This window comes from Pecten maximus, chromosome 9 (assembly GCF_902652985.1).
Source record: "Pecten maximus chromosome 9, xPecMax1.1, whole genome shotgun sequence".
NCBI classification, from domain to species: domain Eukaryota; kingdom Metazoa; phylum Mollusca; class Bivalvia; order Pectinida; family Pectinidae; genus Pecten; species Pecten maximus.
Window position 1 is genome coordinate 32813922 of NC_047023.1, and position 20838 is coordinate 32834759.

The 20838-nt window shown below is 36.1% G+C and overlaps 1 protein-coding gene across 3 annotated transcripts; it reads right to left on the reverse strand.

The window, feature by feature from the left end:
* Positions 1 to 7547: 7547 nt before the first annotated feature.
* Positions 7548 to 18268, reverse strand: LOC117334507 (activated RNA polymerase II transcriptional coactivator p15-like). Of its 3 annotated transcripts, none has more exons than XM_033894174.1 (5): positions 18176 to 18268; positions 16705 to 16772; positions 14553 to 14663; positions 13499 to 13604; positions 7548 to 9046 (listed from the first exon to the last, which is right to left on the reverse strand). In XM_033894174.1, exons 2-5 carry the CDS (start codon positions 16753 to 16755, stop codon positions 8967 to 8969), a joined length of 348 nt encoding a protein of 115 aa, XP_033750065.1. In that variant the 5' UTR covers positions 16756 to 16772; positions 18176 to 18268; the 3' UTR covers positions 7548 to 8966. The 3 variants fall into 3 exon arrangements, with proteins under 3 accessions (XP_033750065.1, XP_033750067.1, XP_033750066.1); XM_033894176.1 differs by having other exon boundaries at positions 18156 to 18243; XM_033894175.1 differs by having other exon boundaries at positions 18040 to 18181.
* Between the last annotated feature and the right edge of the window lie 2570 nt (positions 18269 to 20838).

The window sequence follows — 20838 nt, forward strand, 5'->3', positions numbered from 1 at the left end:
TCGCTCATGATGGCCACATCACGTAAACGTAACGAGTTACACTAAAAAAGAAAATTGAACTGATTCAATGTAGCAATGGTCGTAGCCAACGACAACTTGCTGAACAGTTTGGGGTCGGTAAAACACAGGTCAGAGCATCTTGAAAAGAAAGACAGAAATTTTAGAAGGTTATGAAGAAAATAAAGGAAATGATAGACAAAAACAATTGTCTTTGTTTTTATTTAAAGTTAAGACTATGGCATGTATTTAGCCAAATCTATACAACTTGCACCTGAGTTCAGTCAATTAAGAGTTACGGTTCCTGATGGTCTAGCTCAAATTGGTCCACCTCGGCACTTTGACCCGGACCCCCAGGTGTTCTTAATAGTGAGGTTTCACTGTAATTTTCTTTTATAACGGGCCGTATACAACATGTAACATCTCACTGAATGTCTATTATAACGGGCCATATATAACATGTAACATTTATATAATGTTCTATTTTTCTGCTTGAACGGACCGTTTATAACATGCTAATTTGCTATTGTAATGGGCCGTATACACCATGATACATCTCACTGATTTTCTATTGTAATGAGTCGCATATCACATTTAACTTCTTACTAATTTTCTACTATACTGGTGTAATGGGCCGTATACAACATGTAACATTTGAATAATGTTCTATTTCAACGGGCCTATATAACATGTAACCAGAGACCTATATACTAGTATATATGTCTCTGATGTAACTTACTACTTTTCTTTTATTACGGGCCGTATACAACATATATAACGTGTAACGACTTACATCACCCTGTCCATAGCCTTTATTACGAGGACACGGGTTTCGTTGCATACCAATAACGATTTCGATTACAACACTTCTAATAATATAAGTTTAAAATGGAATTCTTACAAGAAATAAATGCTTAAAGTAAAGTTTCAACATCGTGGGTATGTGAATGTTCAAACTTAGGCTAATTATTTTATTTGTGATACGAATGTTTATTGTTTTAACTCAACGGAATTTAAATGTAAATAATGTGTTAAATTTGAAAATGAATTCCTACAGTAAAAAGACATTTTTAACAAAACTCAAGCTAAATATACGTACAACCTGTAAAAGCATATATTCGGAAAATTTTTGACGTGCACGGAAACCATACGTGTCACCAGCAGTTATAGGCGGGTTCCGATTAGAACACCCGACAGAACAGATACCTGTGGTGCTGTGACAGGCGTGACGACCGTGTCGACCGTAATTTCACACCTGATTATTGTTAAATGGTATACTAACCCACTCACAGTCGAGTACACTTTTATGTCTATATGATTTGTAATCAGTTAAGTTAAATAATATCAAGAAAAATATCAGTGATAGTTCGCCATGTTGATAAGGGTTATCGGATAGTAGTAAATGGTCTGATGTGATTTTGTTTCGCATTTTCAATCATTTAAAACAGTAAAATATCTACGTTGTTGTACTATAGCTGTCTTCTGCAAAGTTGGTTTATGAAAATGGTATGCAAAATTATTAATAAGGAATGAAATGAGATGAATTCAAAGTTCGTGTAAAATAGAGGTAAAGATCATGTAATGTCGGAGAATACAGATAAGATACAGGTAATTTTGGAGAACTTTGGAGAACACAGGTAAAATCCAGGTAAGGTAAGTAAGTAAGTAAGTAAATAGTTTATTCAAGTGTCACATGTTTCAATACAATACATAAATAAATACAGTTTTCATCACTGAGTTATTAAAACACCCGGCCGATTTCGACCTATGAGACACTGTCATATCATCATCTAATAAGAGCTATGCATTAACTAAATTTAAGAAATACATGCTAAAATATTCTAAAGTATTGTCACATTTGCTTACAATATATTACAATTTTAAAATGTACAATAAACCTGATCCAATTCATAAAATATTCAACTATGATAAAATCAGATAAATCTGACACAATTTCTAAAATATCTCACCCTTAAAAGCATTGCCGTCTTCTGTACATTTTATATAAAACAGATGATAATGAGCACTGTAGTGCATTATTATTCATTAAATATATAAGTTTATGTTGGGAGTCAAGCTAAAAAAATGTAGGATTAAACACTCCTGCTTGCTCCAACAAAGTATTTCTTAAATCATCGTAAAAATCACAATCAATCAGGAAGTGAGTTTCATCTTCAATATGGTTTGAACTACATAATCGACAAACTCGTTCTTGTAATGGAGTTTTTGGAACAGTGTACCGACCGGTCTCTATATTCAATTTTAAGTTACCACAGCGAAATTTCGCTAAACATTTACGGTGGTGCCTACTGATAATCGTGGTGACATAATATTCAGGTGTAACACAATATTTATACTTTCTGTAAGTTCTAAGTTTGTTTCCGTTCTCATTACCAATATCATTCCATAAATCTCTATACCAGTTTCCTCTATCCTCATTACTTAATACTATTTTAGCAATATTTAAACAATGAATTTTATCAACATCATGTATTAAAAAGTCTGTAAGATCACGATCCTGGAGAAATTTCTTAGTTTTGGTTTCCCAACTCTTTGGAGTAGACAGAGACCATGCATGTATCTTATACGTTATTCTGTCCATATCTGTACTACGAAGTCTTAGCCACAATCTACACACTTCAAGTTTTTGTTTCACCATACAGGAATCCCAGCCCATGTCGCCACGCGTTGCGATATTTGATGCGTTTTTTCCACAGCCAAGAAAGTATCTACATGCTCTGTTTTGAACAGTCTGTATAAACTTGTACGTATTTAGGCCCCATATACCCGCGCCGTAAAATAAAACAGGCTCAACCAGCGATTCATACAATGATTTAAAAACTGAATATGTCATTCCACCAGCTAGTATAAATTTAGTATATAGGGCACATAAAGCTCTACCCGCTGATTTTGAGAGTTCACGTGCAGTAATAGTCATATCAAGGTGTTCAGTGAACCATAGTCCTAGGTACCTATAACGGTCCACGGTCGAAATGTCAAGGTCGCCACAGGTAAAGCTCACGAGAGATTGAGGCACCGACGGGTTTCTGAAGTGAATCACTTTGGTTTTTGACTGGTAAGGTATAGGTGAAGACTATAATGACTGTCACAACATACCTGCCCGTAACTTATTTGTAAGAAGTGGGAGAAAGGAGACCCCCCCCCCCCCCCCCCCCCCCCCCCCGCGGTAATCCAGACGATTTTTTCTTACCTTGTGGGTCAGTCACCCGTGTCGACAGATTCACAGCTCTAGCTCGTTTGTCACACCAAGTCGTCATAGCAACCGCTGCGAGGTCTTAGCCCCAGGCATTTACCCGTTCAACTCAGTTTTTGTAACGGTATTTTGCTTTCCTATTCAGCGAATTAATTAATGATAATAGACTGGTCTTGCTTTTGTTTCAAACTTAAAGCAGATGATAACTATGATATCAACAAATTTTATTCCGTATTTAGTACGTGAGAACCCATAAACCGACATACATAATGTACGTAACCAAAATATTATTATTATTGATCAGATCATAAGTAATAAACGGAAAGAATATCTGTAATATAGCTCACACTTAATGAAATTTAGATATATATATTTTTTAAATAGAAGGTGCTTCACACAGACATGGGCTCGTAAAGATGACGCATTAAAAGAATTTATCATATAACACAGTATCAACTGATATAAGCACATCGTGTAACATAAAATACATTAATACAATGGTGTACACGCAAATTACATAAAAGATATTTACTAGTGTTAATCTGAGATTATTAGATTATTTACAATTAAAATTATTATGTTATATACGGCCCGTTACTAAAGGAAATTAGTGAGATGTTACATGTTGTATACGGCCCGTTATAATAGAGCATTATTCAAATATTACATGTTATATACGACCCGTTACTAAAGAAAATTAATGCGATGTTACATGTTGTATACGGCCCGTTATAATAGAGCATTATTCAAATATTACATGTTATATACGGCCCGTTACTAAAGAAAATTAATGAGATGTTACATGTTGTATACGGCCCGTTATAATAGAGCATTATTCAAATATTACATTACCAGTGAAACGAAGGGAAGTAACTCTTATATATCGGGAGGACATCCTGCCTTCGGCCGTGATTAGAAGACACGGTAAAGTAAGCATAACTTCAAAACATAAGCTAGCCACGCTATCTAGCGTTCCACGACGGATCGCGCTGTTCCGTGGACATACACGGCATCCGGCGGGCCACGATATCCAGTGTTCCTCGACGGGCCGCGCTGTTGCGTGGACACCCACGGTATCTGTCGATCCATCACGAATCGCGGAATCACGTGGACACTTTGCCCACGCATGTCCACTAGTGGACATTGCGTGGGCAGTCCACCGTGGACGCGTGGAAACCGCAAAGTCCACGTAAGCTGTAGTGTAAGTGAAGATGATTCCATTGTCTGAATTCAAATAACATTCTTTTATTCCACACCATTAGCTCTACTGATTTATCAAACAAATTACATAGAATCCAACGTTGCTTGTATCGTCGTAATGTATCACGTGGATGTTATTGTTAAATGGCCTATCAACACAAGGTCATTTATGGAAGGTTCACGTGAAAGTTGGTGGTGTTTAGAAAAGCACTCCGTGAAGTTAACGTGATCTATTTTCCCTGGTGTTTCATACATCATACCATAATTCATACTTCAGGTAATATTGATACAAAAGTTTGAACATGACATAATATTTAATTCAACTGGTAAGAAATTAAATGTTTTCTTTGTCTTGAACAAATTGAGCAAATTAATGAATGACTACATTGTCTGAATTGCAAATCAACGACACTAGACTTTTCTACGCCGATGAGATGCCTGATAAGTATGACAACTTTTTTGAACGCTTTCCTGTGATTGTGCTTACATGATGTCGCTGTCCTTCCATATCAAATTGGGTTGTTCTAAAGAGCACGATTCCTGTGACAGATGTCGACTAATGGAAAACCTCAAAGTTGGGCTGCAGTTTCCTGAAGTCTCCAAGCAACATTTTTCGTCATCATTGTGATCCAATTTGTAAAAGATTTGAATACATGAAGTTGATTTCCTCTTACAATATATATTGTTGAAAATATTTGTTAATCAGCGTTTATTGTTCATTTTTCGCTGCCTCAGCTCTCTTATTGAGCACGTGGTATTAGTTGGATTTGATATTAAATTAATGGCAGGTGTTATCGTCCATACATGTACATCTGTACTTTTTTCTTGTTTTATAAAATTAATGAACGTCAATATTTATAGTTTTATTGTTTAATAACTACATTGTAGCTTCATTTCCACCACAACCCTTACATCACCATTTACCAAAGCCACCGGGTGATACCGGAAGTTACGAATCCGACGGGGAGTATATACAAATCCGACGGGAAGTATCTACCCGAAGGGCGTAAGGACATGGCTGGGGCATGTTTTATAGTAATACATGGCATTTTAACATACTCTCCGAAATATGATGATACCCACGGAATTCTACGCTATTTCATTTATACATATCAGTAATTCGTTAATCTCATAAACTTGCCGTGTTTGATTGATGCTCAATATTATCCGGCTGCCCTACTGTCAAACGACGAATTTGCTATGATTTTTGTCAAAAATACCCAATAGTCGCGATCAAAACACGATGGACAGAGTTTTGGCATTAAACCTTGACTACAATAAACTATTAGTAATCAACAATTCGTTTGGATTACAGCTATAAAGTACCTTAATTGGCTAATTAAAATGGCACAAAAAATTCCGACAGGGAAAATCTCTCGATGATTAAAATGATTAATTTTTTGTAATATTTGAGAGAGTCAGAATGTTTTTAAATAATTCCAAGTAACATTGCAGAAAAGGATAAGCACATCTGATCAGGTATAGTGTAGTTGATACTGTAAACGTGCTTACTTGGCGCACTTAAATTAGCGCATTACCTTTAAGCAGATTAGCACAATGATGAATTGGCACACTGACAATACTTGCATGTATTACTTAAGAAAACAGTATACGGAAACTACATTTAGCGAAATCATAATTTAGCGGAATGTTGTCAGTACGATAAGCGATAAAATATGTACGTTTACAGAATTCTCTGTGCTTAATAGTCAAACGGCCATGGGATCAAATCCTAGCAGTATTGATCTTCGTTCGGAACACAGCACAGAGTGCTTGGACCGTCATGTCGCAATACTACCATTGAAATGTATTTACCTTTTTATTCTTGTAATGAAGTCATTCGATAATTTTTGTATTATAACCTTTGGAAAATCCAATATTAAATACCTCAACAATATCATCAAATAAACATCACTGAACAAAATGAATGCATTTGTAAATACAATTATATCCTTTTCAGTAGAGGATAATACAATTGGTGTACATAGTACCGTTTTGCGCAGGGTCTCGCGGTAGTCTAAATCAACAAACGCCCTCTGTCCCACATCTAGGGTAATTCTTAGATTAAATATCCTTTGTGAAATAATTATTCATTTGCAACGTCTTCAAAATATGAATCATTAAATTAAACTTAATAATAAGAATAAATCAATAATTTAAACTAATGTATTGATAAAAACAAACGGCCAGCAGTCATGATGTGTAGTAGTGTAACTGGGAAGAGTAGAAGTTATTCTAATATTATATGTAGGCTTCAGAATCTTTAGGTTGGAAAATGAACCGTCAAGCTGACAGATGTTCGTTTACACATTCAATAAAGCGAATATAATTCATCCCAGTACTCAACAGCAAATAATTGAGAAAATTATATATTAAGTTTTAATTGTATGAATCATCCCTTCAGGTCGGGGAGACAACAACCGCCTTCTGATGCATATCCATAAGAGGCCACTAATATGGTAACGCCTTTAATTTACAGCGATAGCTCAGTCAGTAGAGCATGCCAATAATACAACCACAAACTGTGGGTAGATCAAGGGTGTGCCATTTGGTATCTACCTGGTATTGCTATTTCTGGGGTAGCTGCGCATGAGATCACAGATCGCCCAATTTCTGTCGTCTTTGGGCAAGACACTTAACACTTAGGTTGTTTGGTGAGCTACCTCTAGCCACCAGCTGCTACAGGGAGACACCAACTCAAAATTATCTTGACAATAATTTTAAATGCGCCAACAAACAATGTGTCTTTGAATGATAATATTGTGTAATATCTGTTTGGTCAACAAGCATGCTAGGTATTAAAGCAATACATGTTCCCTCCTAGCTCCTGCTAAAAATAGTAACAGTCTTAACCTTGACCAAAACTTGTACTTGATCTGTAGCTGCTCATTCTGAAGTTACATGGCAACTTTTACCAACATGGCTGAGAAAATTTCGGAACTAATAATAGGGGACTAATAATTTTTTATCAGAAGTCTAACTCTGTGAATAGTATATGACAGTAGGGATCATAGATCAGTTTCTTTATTGTACACCACCTATTTAGTTATACAATGATTGTGTGAAGCTGTCAAGTGTCAACATCTAGGGTTAAGTTTTGTTTTATATAGATTATACTTCAAAAATGAACACATACTGCATTTACCAGACTGTCAACTTTTATTTGTGTAAAAAAAACTAACTTCAGATCAACAAACGTGATCATTTTCAACAAAATATATATAATGTGAATGAAAACAAAATCATATGCACCAAAATTAACATGTAGGATTACTGAATCAAAAGTAATATAGGAAAGGACATAGCACATTACAAACTAAGTGATGAAATTAAACTATTTCCTTAAAAAATTCAATCAATTGGTCACATAATGTTAATGGTAAAATTTACTTCAAATGTGAGCGTGAAAAAGTCTGCGTGCAATGTTACAGCTAGATATCAAAAGATACAAGAAATCATGTAGGAACTTCTTGAGAAATTAATTTTCACAGATCATCACTTAAAATCAAAAACTTATTCCTCAGCTTATAGAAATTGAACACATACAACCGCCACATTAACTGTGAATGAACACATGCACATTTATCCAGATTGAACACCTAGTGGGCATTTCTTTGGCTTCAGGTTCTCTCTGTTTCCATTTCAATACAATGTACTTCCAATATATCAGGGCAACATGAATTTTTTTTTTCATTTATTGTTATAACAAATTAAGTAAACCTTTGTTTATTTGTGATAAAAAGAATTTTATATGCCTTTCCATTTCAAATGATGCTAATAAAACTGAAAATATATTTTCAATTTAGCCAGAGGCTCCATTAATCCATGATAGGTATATCATCTTAAAAATAAAGAAACAAACATCTACCACTTTCAAGTTTTTTAGATTTTCAAATTTCTTATCTTAAGTGTCAAAATACCAGCTGTTTCCAGAAAGATACACGTTCGGGACGTTAGTATCATGAAGGGAGATAATGCACATATTAAGATATTTTCAAGTGTCACAAATGTAAATTGATATACTACCAATTATAAATGAAATGAAAATACAGTGATAATAATTGAAGCAATGTCAATAAAAGGATATTAACATAAATTATGAGAGAAAGATGAAGTTTACATGATTTTCCCCGTCAATTCCTGTTGTTGATTATTGGTCAATCATAGGGGATTGGCACAAACTCTAAACCAACAGTCCATATACATTATCAGGTAATACACATATTGTATAAGGACTGTTGGTTGGACATTTGAAAATCCTGTTGTTTTTATAGTTTGATGTACATGTACTGTAAAATAACCACCTCAGAAAATATCCTATTTTATACCAAATTATTACCTTTCCTTTGTCACTTGGTACAAAACTTAATTGCCAATATACACAATTCATTAAGCAGTTCAAATTCATGGTCCGCATTCACTGGTTACTATAGGTTTTACATTCCCTCGACTAAGTTTTATGTGTACAGGTACCCAGCCCGACTACCTGGAGAATTTTAACATTCCCTCCACAAAATGTTTCTGTGTACAGGTTCCCAGCCCGACTTCCTCTTGTTCACACACTTTTGACTGCCTGGTCAATCTCCTCCATCTGCTCCTTGAGATTATTCCACTGCTCCAATGTCAGGGATATACCTAAATAAACATGTCAGAAATTAATTCAAATTACATTCTTCTTATGATTCCAGTTAAAGGTAACTCAAAACTAAATCCCGATCTACCCTCCAATTTTTATACTAAATCAGTTTTTAATATTTGATGGTGGTAAGGGTCATTCTGGAGTCTTGATATTTGTGTGACGTGGAAGATTTTTTCAAGATTGATAATTTCCAAATTTTGGCAGGTTTCCTTGAAAAATATGAAATAAAACCCCTTAACCTTCCTCTTTGATTATTCAGTTGAACTGGGAAGGGGATGCCTGATTAAGTGCGTCGAACCCCTCCAAGTAGAACATGAATCACTTAGCAAACTAAGCAATAAGCTACTTAGCATGTTAAATCACTGAACATTCTTTTGAAGATACATTACTTTTAATTTGGCAGCAAAATTCAGTCATTTATCTTAATTAGACAATATGTAATTGAAATTTATGAAAATGTTGTCAAAACCATATTATGACTCAGACTGGGGAAAATTGGAGGTGAGGGTATCAACTTTATATCAATTAAAAGATGACAAACCCATGCATTAAATACAAAGCAATTTTTAACAAGGGCCCGTTGGAGGGCCACAACATACGTCCGCCGCAATATTTGACACTTGGAAGGGGGTAGTTTCACAGGTTGTAATGCTTTCAAATGAAGTATCATTGTTGGAAAGTTGGAAGGAGATATTGATACACATAATGGTGTGTAGTCGAAACCGAAGGGCAAATTTAAATGATGAGATGTATATATGTTGCAAATATGGGAAACCTTGGTTTAGACACAACAATACAAAAATTAGTTCACATGTTTATATACAGAATATATACATTAAAAGAACCTCTTTGCAAAGAATCAGCCTCCTAATACCATCATTAAGTGAATGGTGAGCAATTACAAAATCATCAAAGGGAAATAACTCAGCAAATACGGGGGTAAGGGGCATGATATGCGACACTCCGGCTCATCAAGATGTATATTTGTGTCAAGCCTGGGTCGAGTAGTATTGGAGTTATGGTCCGGACAAGAAAATCATCAAAGGGGAATAACTCCACAAATACGGGGGTAAGGGGCATGATTTTGGTATGCGACACTCCGGATCATCAAGATGTATATTTGTGTCAAGTATGGAGAGCCTGGGTCGAGTAGTACTGGAGATATGGTCCGGACACAATATGTGCCTGAAGTAAAATCATCAAAGGGGAATAACTCCACAAATATGGGGGTAAGAGGCATGATTTTGGTATGCGACACTCCGGCTCATCAAGATGTATATTTGTGTCAAGTATGGAGAGTCTGGTTCGAGTAGTATTGGAGTTATGGTCCGGACACCATATGTGCACGCCCGCCCGGCCGCATGATAACATAATACGTCCCGTCTACGGTCTTTCGTCAGGCGTATAAAAAGTGTCAAAACCTTGATATCATTCACCGATTTTTAAAAAAATCTTGGATCTACTTGCTATTATTTCAGATTTTCTGAAACTTATTATCGCTTAACTTGGTTTTACAAAAAAAAAATCAGTCTGCATCATACATGTCAACCTCTGAAACCTCCAATGAGGGAGATCTCCCTCATTCCACATCCAAAATGAGGGAGAAAGTGCGTGAAAACAAAAAAAATCGCGACATTTCTTTAGGTGATATTCCTCATGGGCTTGCGCAGGTGTAAATTACCTCGGGCTACATTTTGATATTGAAATTTGACAACAATGATTAATTTTAAAGAATAATAATAATAATAATAAAAAACAAGAGATCCCAGAGGGATCTTGGCGCCCACCATCGAATGATCTTTATAGGTTCCATGTCAGATTGATCTTTTCCCTACTTTTCCCTTCCTCTAAGTCTTACTTATCTGTGTAAATTCAGAAACAGCCCTCTAGTACTATTCAAACAAGGGGAACCTATATATAGAATTTAAGATTTAGCTATAATGGCTGTCTGTCGGCCATGTTGTTTTCGTATTGGTCCCAGTATGCAAAACTAGGCACTGAGGGGAACCTACATATGAAATTTGAAAAAGATCCCTTCAGTACTTTCACAGAAATAGCGATAACAAACTTCAATTGTCAAAATCCAAGATGGCTGCCTGTCAGCCAAGTTGTTTTCTGATTAGTCTCAAAATGCAATATGCATAACTAGGCACTGAGGGGAACCTGCATATGTAATTTCAGAAAGATCCCTCCATTACTTTCTGAGAAATAGCAATAACAAATTTTAATTGTCAAAATCCAAGATGGCTGCCTGTCAGCAATTTTGTTTTCCGATTGGTCTCAAAATGCAATATGCATAAGTAGGCACCAAGGGGAACCTCCATATGAAATTTGAGAAAGATCCCTTCAGTTCTTTCACAGAAAAAGCGATAACAAATTCCAATTGTCAAAATCCAAGATGGCTGCCTGTCGGCCATGTTGTTTTCCGATTGGTCTCAAAATGCAATATGCATAACTAGGCACTGAGGGGAACCTGCAAATGAAATTTCAGAAAGATCCCTTCATTACTTTCACAGAAATAGCGATAACAAACTTTAATTGTCAGAATCCAAGATGGCTGCCTGTCGGCCATGTTGTTTTCTAATTAGTCTCAAAATGCAATATGCATAACCAGGAACAAAGAGGAACCTGCATATGAAATTTGAGAAAGATCCCTTCAGTACTTTCACAGAAATAGCGATAACAAACTTCAATTGTCAAAATCCAAGATGGCTGCCTGTCGGCCATTTTGTTTTCCGATTGGTCCCAAAATGCAATATGCATAACTAGGCACCAAAGGGAACCTATATATGAAATTTGAGAAAGATCCCTTCAGTACTTCCTCAGAAATAGCGATAACAAACTCAAATTGTCAAAATCCAAGATGGCTGCCTGTCGGCCATGTTGTTTTCCGATTGGTCCCAAAATGCAATATGCATAACTAGGCACCAAAGGGAACCTACATATGAAATTTGAGAAAGATCCCTTCAGTACTTCCTCAGAAATAGCGATAACAAACTCCAATTGTCAAAATCCAAGATGGCTGCCTGTCGGCCATGTTGTTTTCTGATCGGTCCTAAAATGCAATATGCATAACTAGGCACCAAGGGGAACCTACATATGAAATTTGAGAAAGATCTCTTCTATACTTTCTCAGAAATAGAGATAACAAACTTCAATTGTCAAAATTCAAGATGGCTGCCTGTCGGCCATGTTGTTTTCCGATCGGTCCCAAAATGCAATATGCACAACTAGGCACCAAGGGGAACCTACATATGAAATTTGAGAAAGATCCCATCAGTACTTTCTCAGAAATAGCGATAACAAGAATTGTTTACGGACGGACGGACGGACGGACGGAGGGACGGACGGACGGAGGGACGGACGACGGACCACAGACGCAGGGTGATTTGAATAGCCCACCATCATCATGATGGTGGGCTAAAAAATATAGAAAAAAATGATTAATTCTTTTTAAAAAAATTCAGAAATTTCATAGAGAGGAACTGTATTTGGTGAATTATATTATTAATGATGTAGTCACTTGAAATTTGCAACCAGTATACAAAGCAACTACTTATCTCCTGATTTTTTTTTTATTATTTTGTTCTGAAATATTTCTAAATATATTTAGCAAATTATCTCCCTTCCTTTCTCAAATAATAATTACACAGTAATTTATTAATTTTTGTTTTACTAGTAGTTCTATTATGACATAAAACAAACTTCTTAAAAAGTCTTTTTATTTTTTTCTGACCCAAATTGAAATACGGATTTTTGTGGCAGTTTACGACTTTATATTAGTATTGACCAATTAAAGATGGCGGCAGTACGAACGCTGGTACTGACAGCTACGATTAAGAAATGCATTATTGGCTTTCATGTGAGTAAATCATGTTGACAGATATTATCAGTGTTTGTTCTTAAAGTGATGTATCCTAGTTGTAATCACAAAATTAACTGACCATGTCAAATGAAGCCACATAGCCATAGGCACTGTTGTAATGTATACACCGGTCGGCAGGCATGCACGGTGAGCAGTGACCGATTCCCCTCTCTCACCAAGCCCCAGGCCAGGTCAGCTACACAGGTGGTGGGGGTGTTTTGTTTACATAATCAGTTCAGGGTCGAAGTGTCTGAGATTTCCGGGGTTTTATGAGGGAAGACTGCTCAAATCCGGGAGAAATTTAACCCCGATTCGGGAAATGTACCAAATCGGGATTTAGGGGAAATTTTAATGATTTTCCGGGCACTTCCCGCGTAATCCGGGATGGTTGACACCTATGCTGCATGCTCTGCATAATGTCTGAGATCACCTTAACCAAGATACAGAATGACTACCTATAATATTGTACTAAAGTGTACCAGGTAATTAGATTAGGAATAATGAGAGGTGGTGTCTCAAGTCTTTTTTCCTTTTGAGGGGAAGAGAGGGGAGAGCAACAAAAAGACTTATTAATATATCCAACCTTTCTTGCCGGGTCTAAGATCGCCGTCAGCTTCATAGTACTCCCTTATTCCCACCAAAACCTTGCCACGGAACTCGCTGACACTGACAAACCGCATTTTGGAAAGCTGCAAGATATTTCATCAACATTTACAGCAATATCTTGTTATAAATCACTTATATGAATGTGTCTTGATATTAGATAGATATCTGCCTAAAGTATTTTAAATTAACTTGTATACATACATACATACATACTGACAATGGCATTGTCACAATCTACATAATGTCTAATATATAGATATCATATGATCATATATGTATGAGGTGATCATTATACATCTGTACAATTATTGCCTTTTGTGGAGGTGTACACGAGACTATACGAACCTGGTCAAGAGTTTGTTCGAGGCCGCAGGCCGTGGTGAACATTCACTCAACAAACTCTTGACCAGATCTGTATAGTCTCGTGTACACCGAATACAAAAGGCAATAACTGTTTTGTAATATGGCCAACTAAAACTAATAAATAGAAAAAATCCCAAGGCTTCTGTCCAAATCATGTTGACTAAAGTTTTCAAAGTCAGCATGCAGACTGACTTTGGGCATTTAAATATGGCCGGAATAGTTTTGTTGCACTTGAAGTATATTTCCGGGTGTCCAACAAGTCCTTTTTCTTCAAAATATCTTGTAATTCCTCTTCGTTTATTGTAGCAAAACATTGTTGGGCTATCTCGTCTGCCATATTGTAAACAGAGAGATGCTGAACAATCGTTTGTTTCCAGCATTCTGATTGGCTGTTGCCCAAAGTAAATCGTTGGGTAATTGGAGGCGAAGATTGCCGACTTGTTCATGCTATTAATAGAACGAACAGGTATGCAATGCCTGGGGAATTTCCCAGCTGAGCTATTTTTAGCACGAACAGGTCTACTCACTGATAGGTTCTTGTGAGGAAAGCAGTAAATTGGCCAATGAAAATTAAGGAAACACTCCAGCCATATTACAAATATCTATAACGTATGAGTCGATCATGTATCTATAACGTATAATCTTCATTAAAATAAAAAGAATTTTACCTGAAACATTTGTTCTCCATTCGCTCCTTTTGTAGCCTTTTTACTTGAAGCTTCAGACTTCTCTTTCTTACTTTCAACAGGTTCCTGCTTCTTCTTCTTCTTAGGCTTTGGCTGCAATATTAAACATGTTATTTTATGACATATGAAGTGGGAAAAACTGGGAACTTTGCGTTAATTTGTTGAATATCAAACATCTTTATGAAAGGTTGCTCCTTGTGTTACATTCTACAATGAAAACATGAAGTACCCAACTAGGAAAAATTGGGAATTTGAGTGTTAATTTGTTTTATCTAATATTACTGGCCTCTTTACACTCCACAGGGAACAGCAGCAAATTACTGACCTTAACATAAGAAGTTTACTTATTATATTAAAGTTGGTATTTTGTTCCCTGTGCTACATTCCACAGTGAAATTAAAGATATGATGTGTATTATCTGCATAGTTTGGTGTGGGGAGGGATAAGAGGTGTGTGATTGCTAAAATATCCAAGTGAGCAATGCAAACTTTTGTTTTTCATAATGTATTTAGTCTGTGCTGAATACATTTTATTGATCAACAGTGTATGCAAAACTTTCTGACTTTACATAAGACATATCTCCATTCAGTCTTTACATAAGACATTTTGTATTGTAGAAATCCACCTTAAAGATAGTATAAACCTGAAGAAAATAGCATTTGCTGTAAGAATTTAAGGGAACTTGTTGAAAATGTATCTGTATACACCAACATGGATATCTCTTGTTTACGTATAATTATAGTATGGGACAATAATTTGCAAGCACAATTATATAATTTACATGTAATATTGTCCACATGTGTGTATGCATATAAACATTGATGCATTGTTTGTAGTTGAATCTAAGACAGGGAATCCAGGGCTTTTTCTCACCGGTTTGGGAAAGGGCCTTTTCTTCTCATTTTGGGAAGAAAATTGGTGAATTGGGAAAGATTTTTTCAGGAGTAAACTGCACATTTTGGGAATTTGGATTAAATATGAAATAATTTTAATTGGGAATGGGGCCCATTAACGGCCCCAAAAAACGCCCAGAAAAAGCCCTGGAATCAGTAGACCCTTGAGAGAACTGTTGTGCATGTTATTTACCCCACCAAATGAGATCTGACTCTTGGAATTGAAGTGATATACATGTCCATTTGACAGATGTTTTGACCCTTCAGTTATCTGAGAAATAATTATTTGACTTTTGAAATGGCTAAAGCACAAGGGTAAACTTGAGATTAATGCCCGGTATGAAGTGAAAAGAATATAAAGATATTATTTTCCAAGCCAGTGTCAATTCCAAAAAGCTATGTGTATAAACCATACAAGCTGGTACATGTAAGAAGGCTAGCCACATAATATTAGGTGAGGGGGCTGCAATAATTTAGGAGGTTTCCGGGTCCGCCCAGGGATCGACACTAACAGTAGCCCGGCAGCCCTTGGCTGCCTAGAATCTGATTGGGCTGCCAGAATGTCCAGAACAGCAGCCCTGTGGGCTGCCAACATTTTCAGCCAAATGTATAATGTCCAGCTACAGTTTTCTTCATTTACTTCAATAATGTTATTTTCAAAACTTTTTCTATAATTTTAACCCTTTGTTGTAAGATCTAATATTTGTATGCTCAGAATGAACTAGAACGCAGGAAACTGCATCTATAGAATTCAATATTTTCCTCAGTGTTGAATTAGGGGCTGTAGGAGCTGTAGAGACATGTCCCCTATTCCCCCAGGAGGAGCTTCACGTTTGGCAGCTCAAGCTGCCTTATTTCAAAACCTGGCAGCCCAGAGGTCTGTCAAGGCAATTGCCTTAGTGTGAATCCCTGCTGAGCCGCATAACATCAGGTGAGGGGGCCGGGATAACTCAGTCAGTTAGAGCACCCTCCACATAACCTCAGACAGGGACATATACAACATCTTATTATATCCCTGCCACAGGTGAAGGGCTGGGCCATGATAGCTCAGTCAGTTAATTAGTAAATAGACATAAACGCCACCAACAAACAAACCATTAATTACTCTACCTAAATAGGTAGGACAGCTGAATCGTTTAAAGAAATAATCATAAGTAACAGGACAGATCATGTGTTTGTCACAAAACAGGGTATACACTTACATTTTTAATTTATGTTAGATTGTTACATCACAACATTACCTCATCTGAGTCTGACTCCGATGATGAAATGAATTCCTTTGATTTCGGCATCACGTAACTTTGAAGACCTATTACAGGGAAAAGAAAATACATGATTAACATCGATATCATTACCACATGGCACTGTCATAACAACAAAAAGAGAAACAGCTGCCGATAGAGATGGGATGCTCACGCTTTTGACAAAATTGCAATTTTTCTTGCAAGATTTTAAGTGGTAAAGTAGACCCCACGCGGATTTCCCATCAAAGATTCAATGGAAACTGTTTGTAAATGAATCGAAGCTATTGCTATATATAAGGATAGACTATTGTCCGAGAGAATGAACAGAGACAATGATTTCATTCGATTTCGGTCTGTCCATTGTACTTATAGCAAACCGTGTGAAATGCTTAAAACATCTGGTATCGACAAAAGAACAGTGTTATATATATGCAAAATGCTTACGTGTGTTCCTGTGGAAAAATATGCTATATGTAAGCTGTGTAGAAAACCGTTTTATGACACTATAAGACATTTTGTTACAGACTGTACCAATACCTTTACGCTAAGGGATACATTTTTAACAAAAGTGGTTGATTATTATGGAGTGCAGCCTTATCTGATAATCTAGTAACCTGTCAGAAGAGCTCCTGCTTCAGACAATATTCAAGGGAAAATCTCAGACTTTGAATTTGACAGTGATGTTTTAACTGAAGAGTTTACCAAAGACTGTGCGTACCTACTAAAGAAATCAGCTACTTCCGCGCCTAAGTGATGTGAAATAAGATATGCTACTCATAATGAGTCAAATGGAACAGATCAGATGTGATTCTTAATCACGATGTGCATTTAACGTTATAATTCAATGTAATTATGTCCATTTCAATTTAATTTCTTTTTCTTTTCTTCCTTTTGTGCTCTCAAAATTTTGAGGAATAAAGAATGATGATGATGATGATGATAAAAAAATAGACTTCATGTTGTAAGTAGGAAATGACATTCTTTTGACAGTCAGCTCTGTAATAAATGATATATTAAAAATTATACATGCACAGCTAACTCTTTTTTTAAAATAATATTTCTGTGGTTGATTATGTAAAAGACATTATTCTTTCTCGAGTCCAAAATTGGCAATGTATATTTTGTGTCTATACTTTACACGAGTTACCTCCCCTAGTCTGAAGTATTCAGACAGTGACCAATAGCCTAAATATTGCAAACAAGAAAAAAATCGTGGCTAAATGTTCATAATACATTTCATTACATTGATAATATAGATATATATTTAGAGTCATTAAAACAAGAGAATTCGTGTTTGTCTGATATTTCTCCAAATAACGCGGGAACTCTTACAAAGCCTGCGAACAGGGTTTTGTTGACAGTGGTTAGGCCTATAAGCTGAATGGTCAAAATTGTAAGCAATTCGACGTTTTCAGTGCTGAAATTTATCCTACATCACATCCATGCACCTTCAGCATTGTCAACATACGATCAGTACGCCTAGAAGATGTTTGCAGCCAACTGTTGAATGGGGATACTCTAGATCTGTGAGGCGAGGTGTTCCGACTGTCTGTGAGCAGGAGATACTAATTTACTACTGGATAAAGTACGGATAATCCGGAATCACAAAGCACACGGTCGCTATATAATGCACGTAGGGATTAATGAATGTTTAATCGTAAATGTAGAGAACTCCGAAAAAGATTGCATTTCTTGATTTTGGTTTAGAATAGGGACGTAGTCTACATATGTATTCCTAGTGTGTATTTTATTTTTGTTTTGTTTTGTTATTGTTGTTGTTTTGCTGGGTTTTTTTTTTTTTGGGGGGGGGGGGGGGGGGGGGGGGGGGCTTGATAACAAGTCAAGTCAAGTCAAGTTAATTTCTGGTACAGACTCATTTTCTTACCCTCTACACCAGACTCAAATGCAAATATAATTAAAGTACATATGTATCCACATCTCACTAATAAATTGACCTGGAATTTTTAAATTAAATAATCAATGATATATAGCCTATATATAAGTGTTCAATCATTAATGACGATACACCATTATAAGTTCACTTTTGACATGTTTTACCTATTTGGTTCCGATTAGCCACCTTTTAATTAATCTATCAAACAATTAAAGATTTATAGTTGTATAGAAGTTCCTGTGAAGTTCAATGTTTATCCAGTCTATTCCACAGGCGCTTGCATAGAAAATATCACTTTCGATTTTTTTTTTTATATGACAGCGGTATGTGTAATGTGTAAGAGGGCCCTCTTGCACATTACACATACCGCTGTCATATAAAAAAAAAAATCGAAAGTGATATTTTCTATGCAAGCGCCTGTGGTCTATTCTAATGTGTTTACATGTGTTGCTGTTACTATAGCTCTCTGGTAAAGTGTCCCAAACGTTCACTATCTTCCTCCTATACGTCGATATGCGAGTGCTGGTATAGGTTCAATTTAACTAATCCGTCCCAGTATGTAAGATCCTACATTCCTCGCAACCGTTTTGTTGACCTTCTTTGGACACCTTCAACTTTGTCTACATTGTATGTCTTTCATTTTGTATGGCGGCCAAACAGCTTTCCAAATCCAAAAGGGTCCTTATCAATGTTTTATATGGAGATATAAATGATTACCAGTCCATATGCTGAACAGTTCTCATGCGCATGGCGAATATGGAGTTGGCCTTCTTCGAACACGGAGTTGGCCTTATTCGAAAATGGAGTTGGTCTTATTCGAACAGGGAGTTGGTCTTATTAGGAAGTGGTACTTCACACTTATAAACTGTATCAAGAAACGGGTCTGGAATAATTAGAATCTAAGCGTCGTAAGCAAACATTAATTTTAATGTACAAAATTATAAATCACTTGACCCCTGGTTATTTGATTAATATCATTGAATCATTTATTAATCAACTGCAAAATAACCATAACCTGTGTCGCCATAGATTTTTCAATATCCCAAGAGTTAAAAAAAAAAAAGTTATAGAGATGGTATCTAAGCAGTGTGAATGAACGGAGAAAATGTGGAAGTCTCCTTCATTTATTTTACAACTAATGAAGAATAATTAGACTTTTCCATACTTTCAGCTGTTCAATGTTCATCACATCTCATGCCATGTTTTGCTTCCACCGTTGTATTTCCTTTCCCTCTGATATATCCGTTTCGCAATGGCCATGTGACTAGTTATACACAAACACACATACACAAACACACACACACCCTCACACACACACAGACATATATTATTAAAGGAACATCTTTGACAAAGGAAGAAGAAGAGAGATGGCAGGTAGGAAATGATAGAGGGAGAGGAATAATGCGGAGGAAGATACAGAACACAAAATCAATTTGTATCATGAATATATTGCGGAGAGCGCAGACATATTTTTCGTATGAGTCAATAATTACACACAAAAACAAACATACAAACACATACATCTCTACAAACATCTACATCTCTACAAACACCTACATCTCTACAAACATCTACATCTCTAAAAACATCTACATCTCTACAAACACATACATCTCTACAAACACCTACAACTCTACAAACACCTACATCTCTACAAACACATACATCTCTACAAACACCTACATCTCTACAAACATCTACATCTCTACAAACATCTGCATCTCTAAAAACATCTACAAACATCTACATCTCTACAAACACATACATCTCTACAAACACCTTCATTTCTACAAACACCTTCATCTCTACAAACATCTACATCTCTACAAACATCTACATCTCTACAAACACATACATCTCTACAAACACCTACATCTCTACAAACATCTGCATCTCTAAAAACATCTACAAACATCTACATCTCTACAAACACATACATCTCTACAAACACCTTCATTTCTACAAACACCTTCATCTCTACAAACATCTACATCTCTACAAACATCTACATCTCTACAAACACATACATCTCTACAAACCGACCTACATCTCTATAAACACATACATCTCTACAAACATCTACATCTCTACAAACATCTACATCTCTACAAACACATACATCTCTACAAACATCTACATCTCTACAAACACCTACATCTCTACAAACATCTACATCTCTACAAACACATACATCTCTACAAACATCTACATCTCTACAAACACCTACATCTCTACAA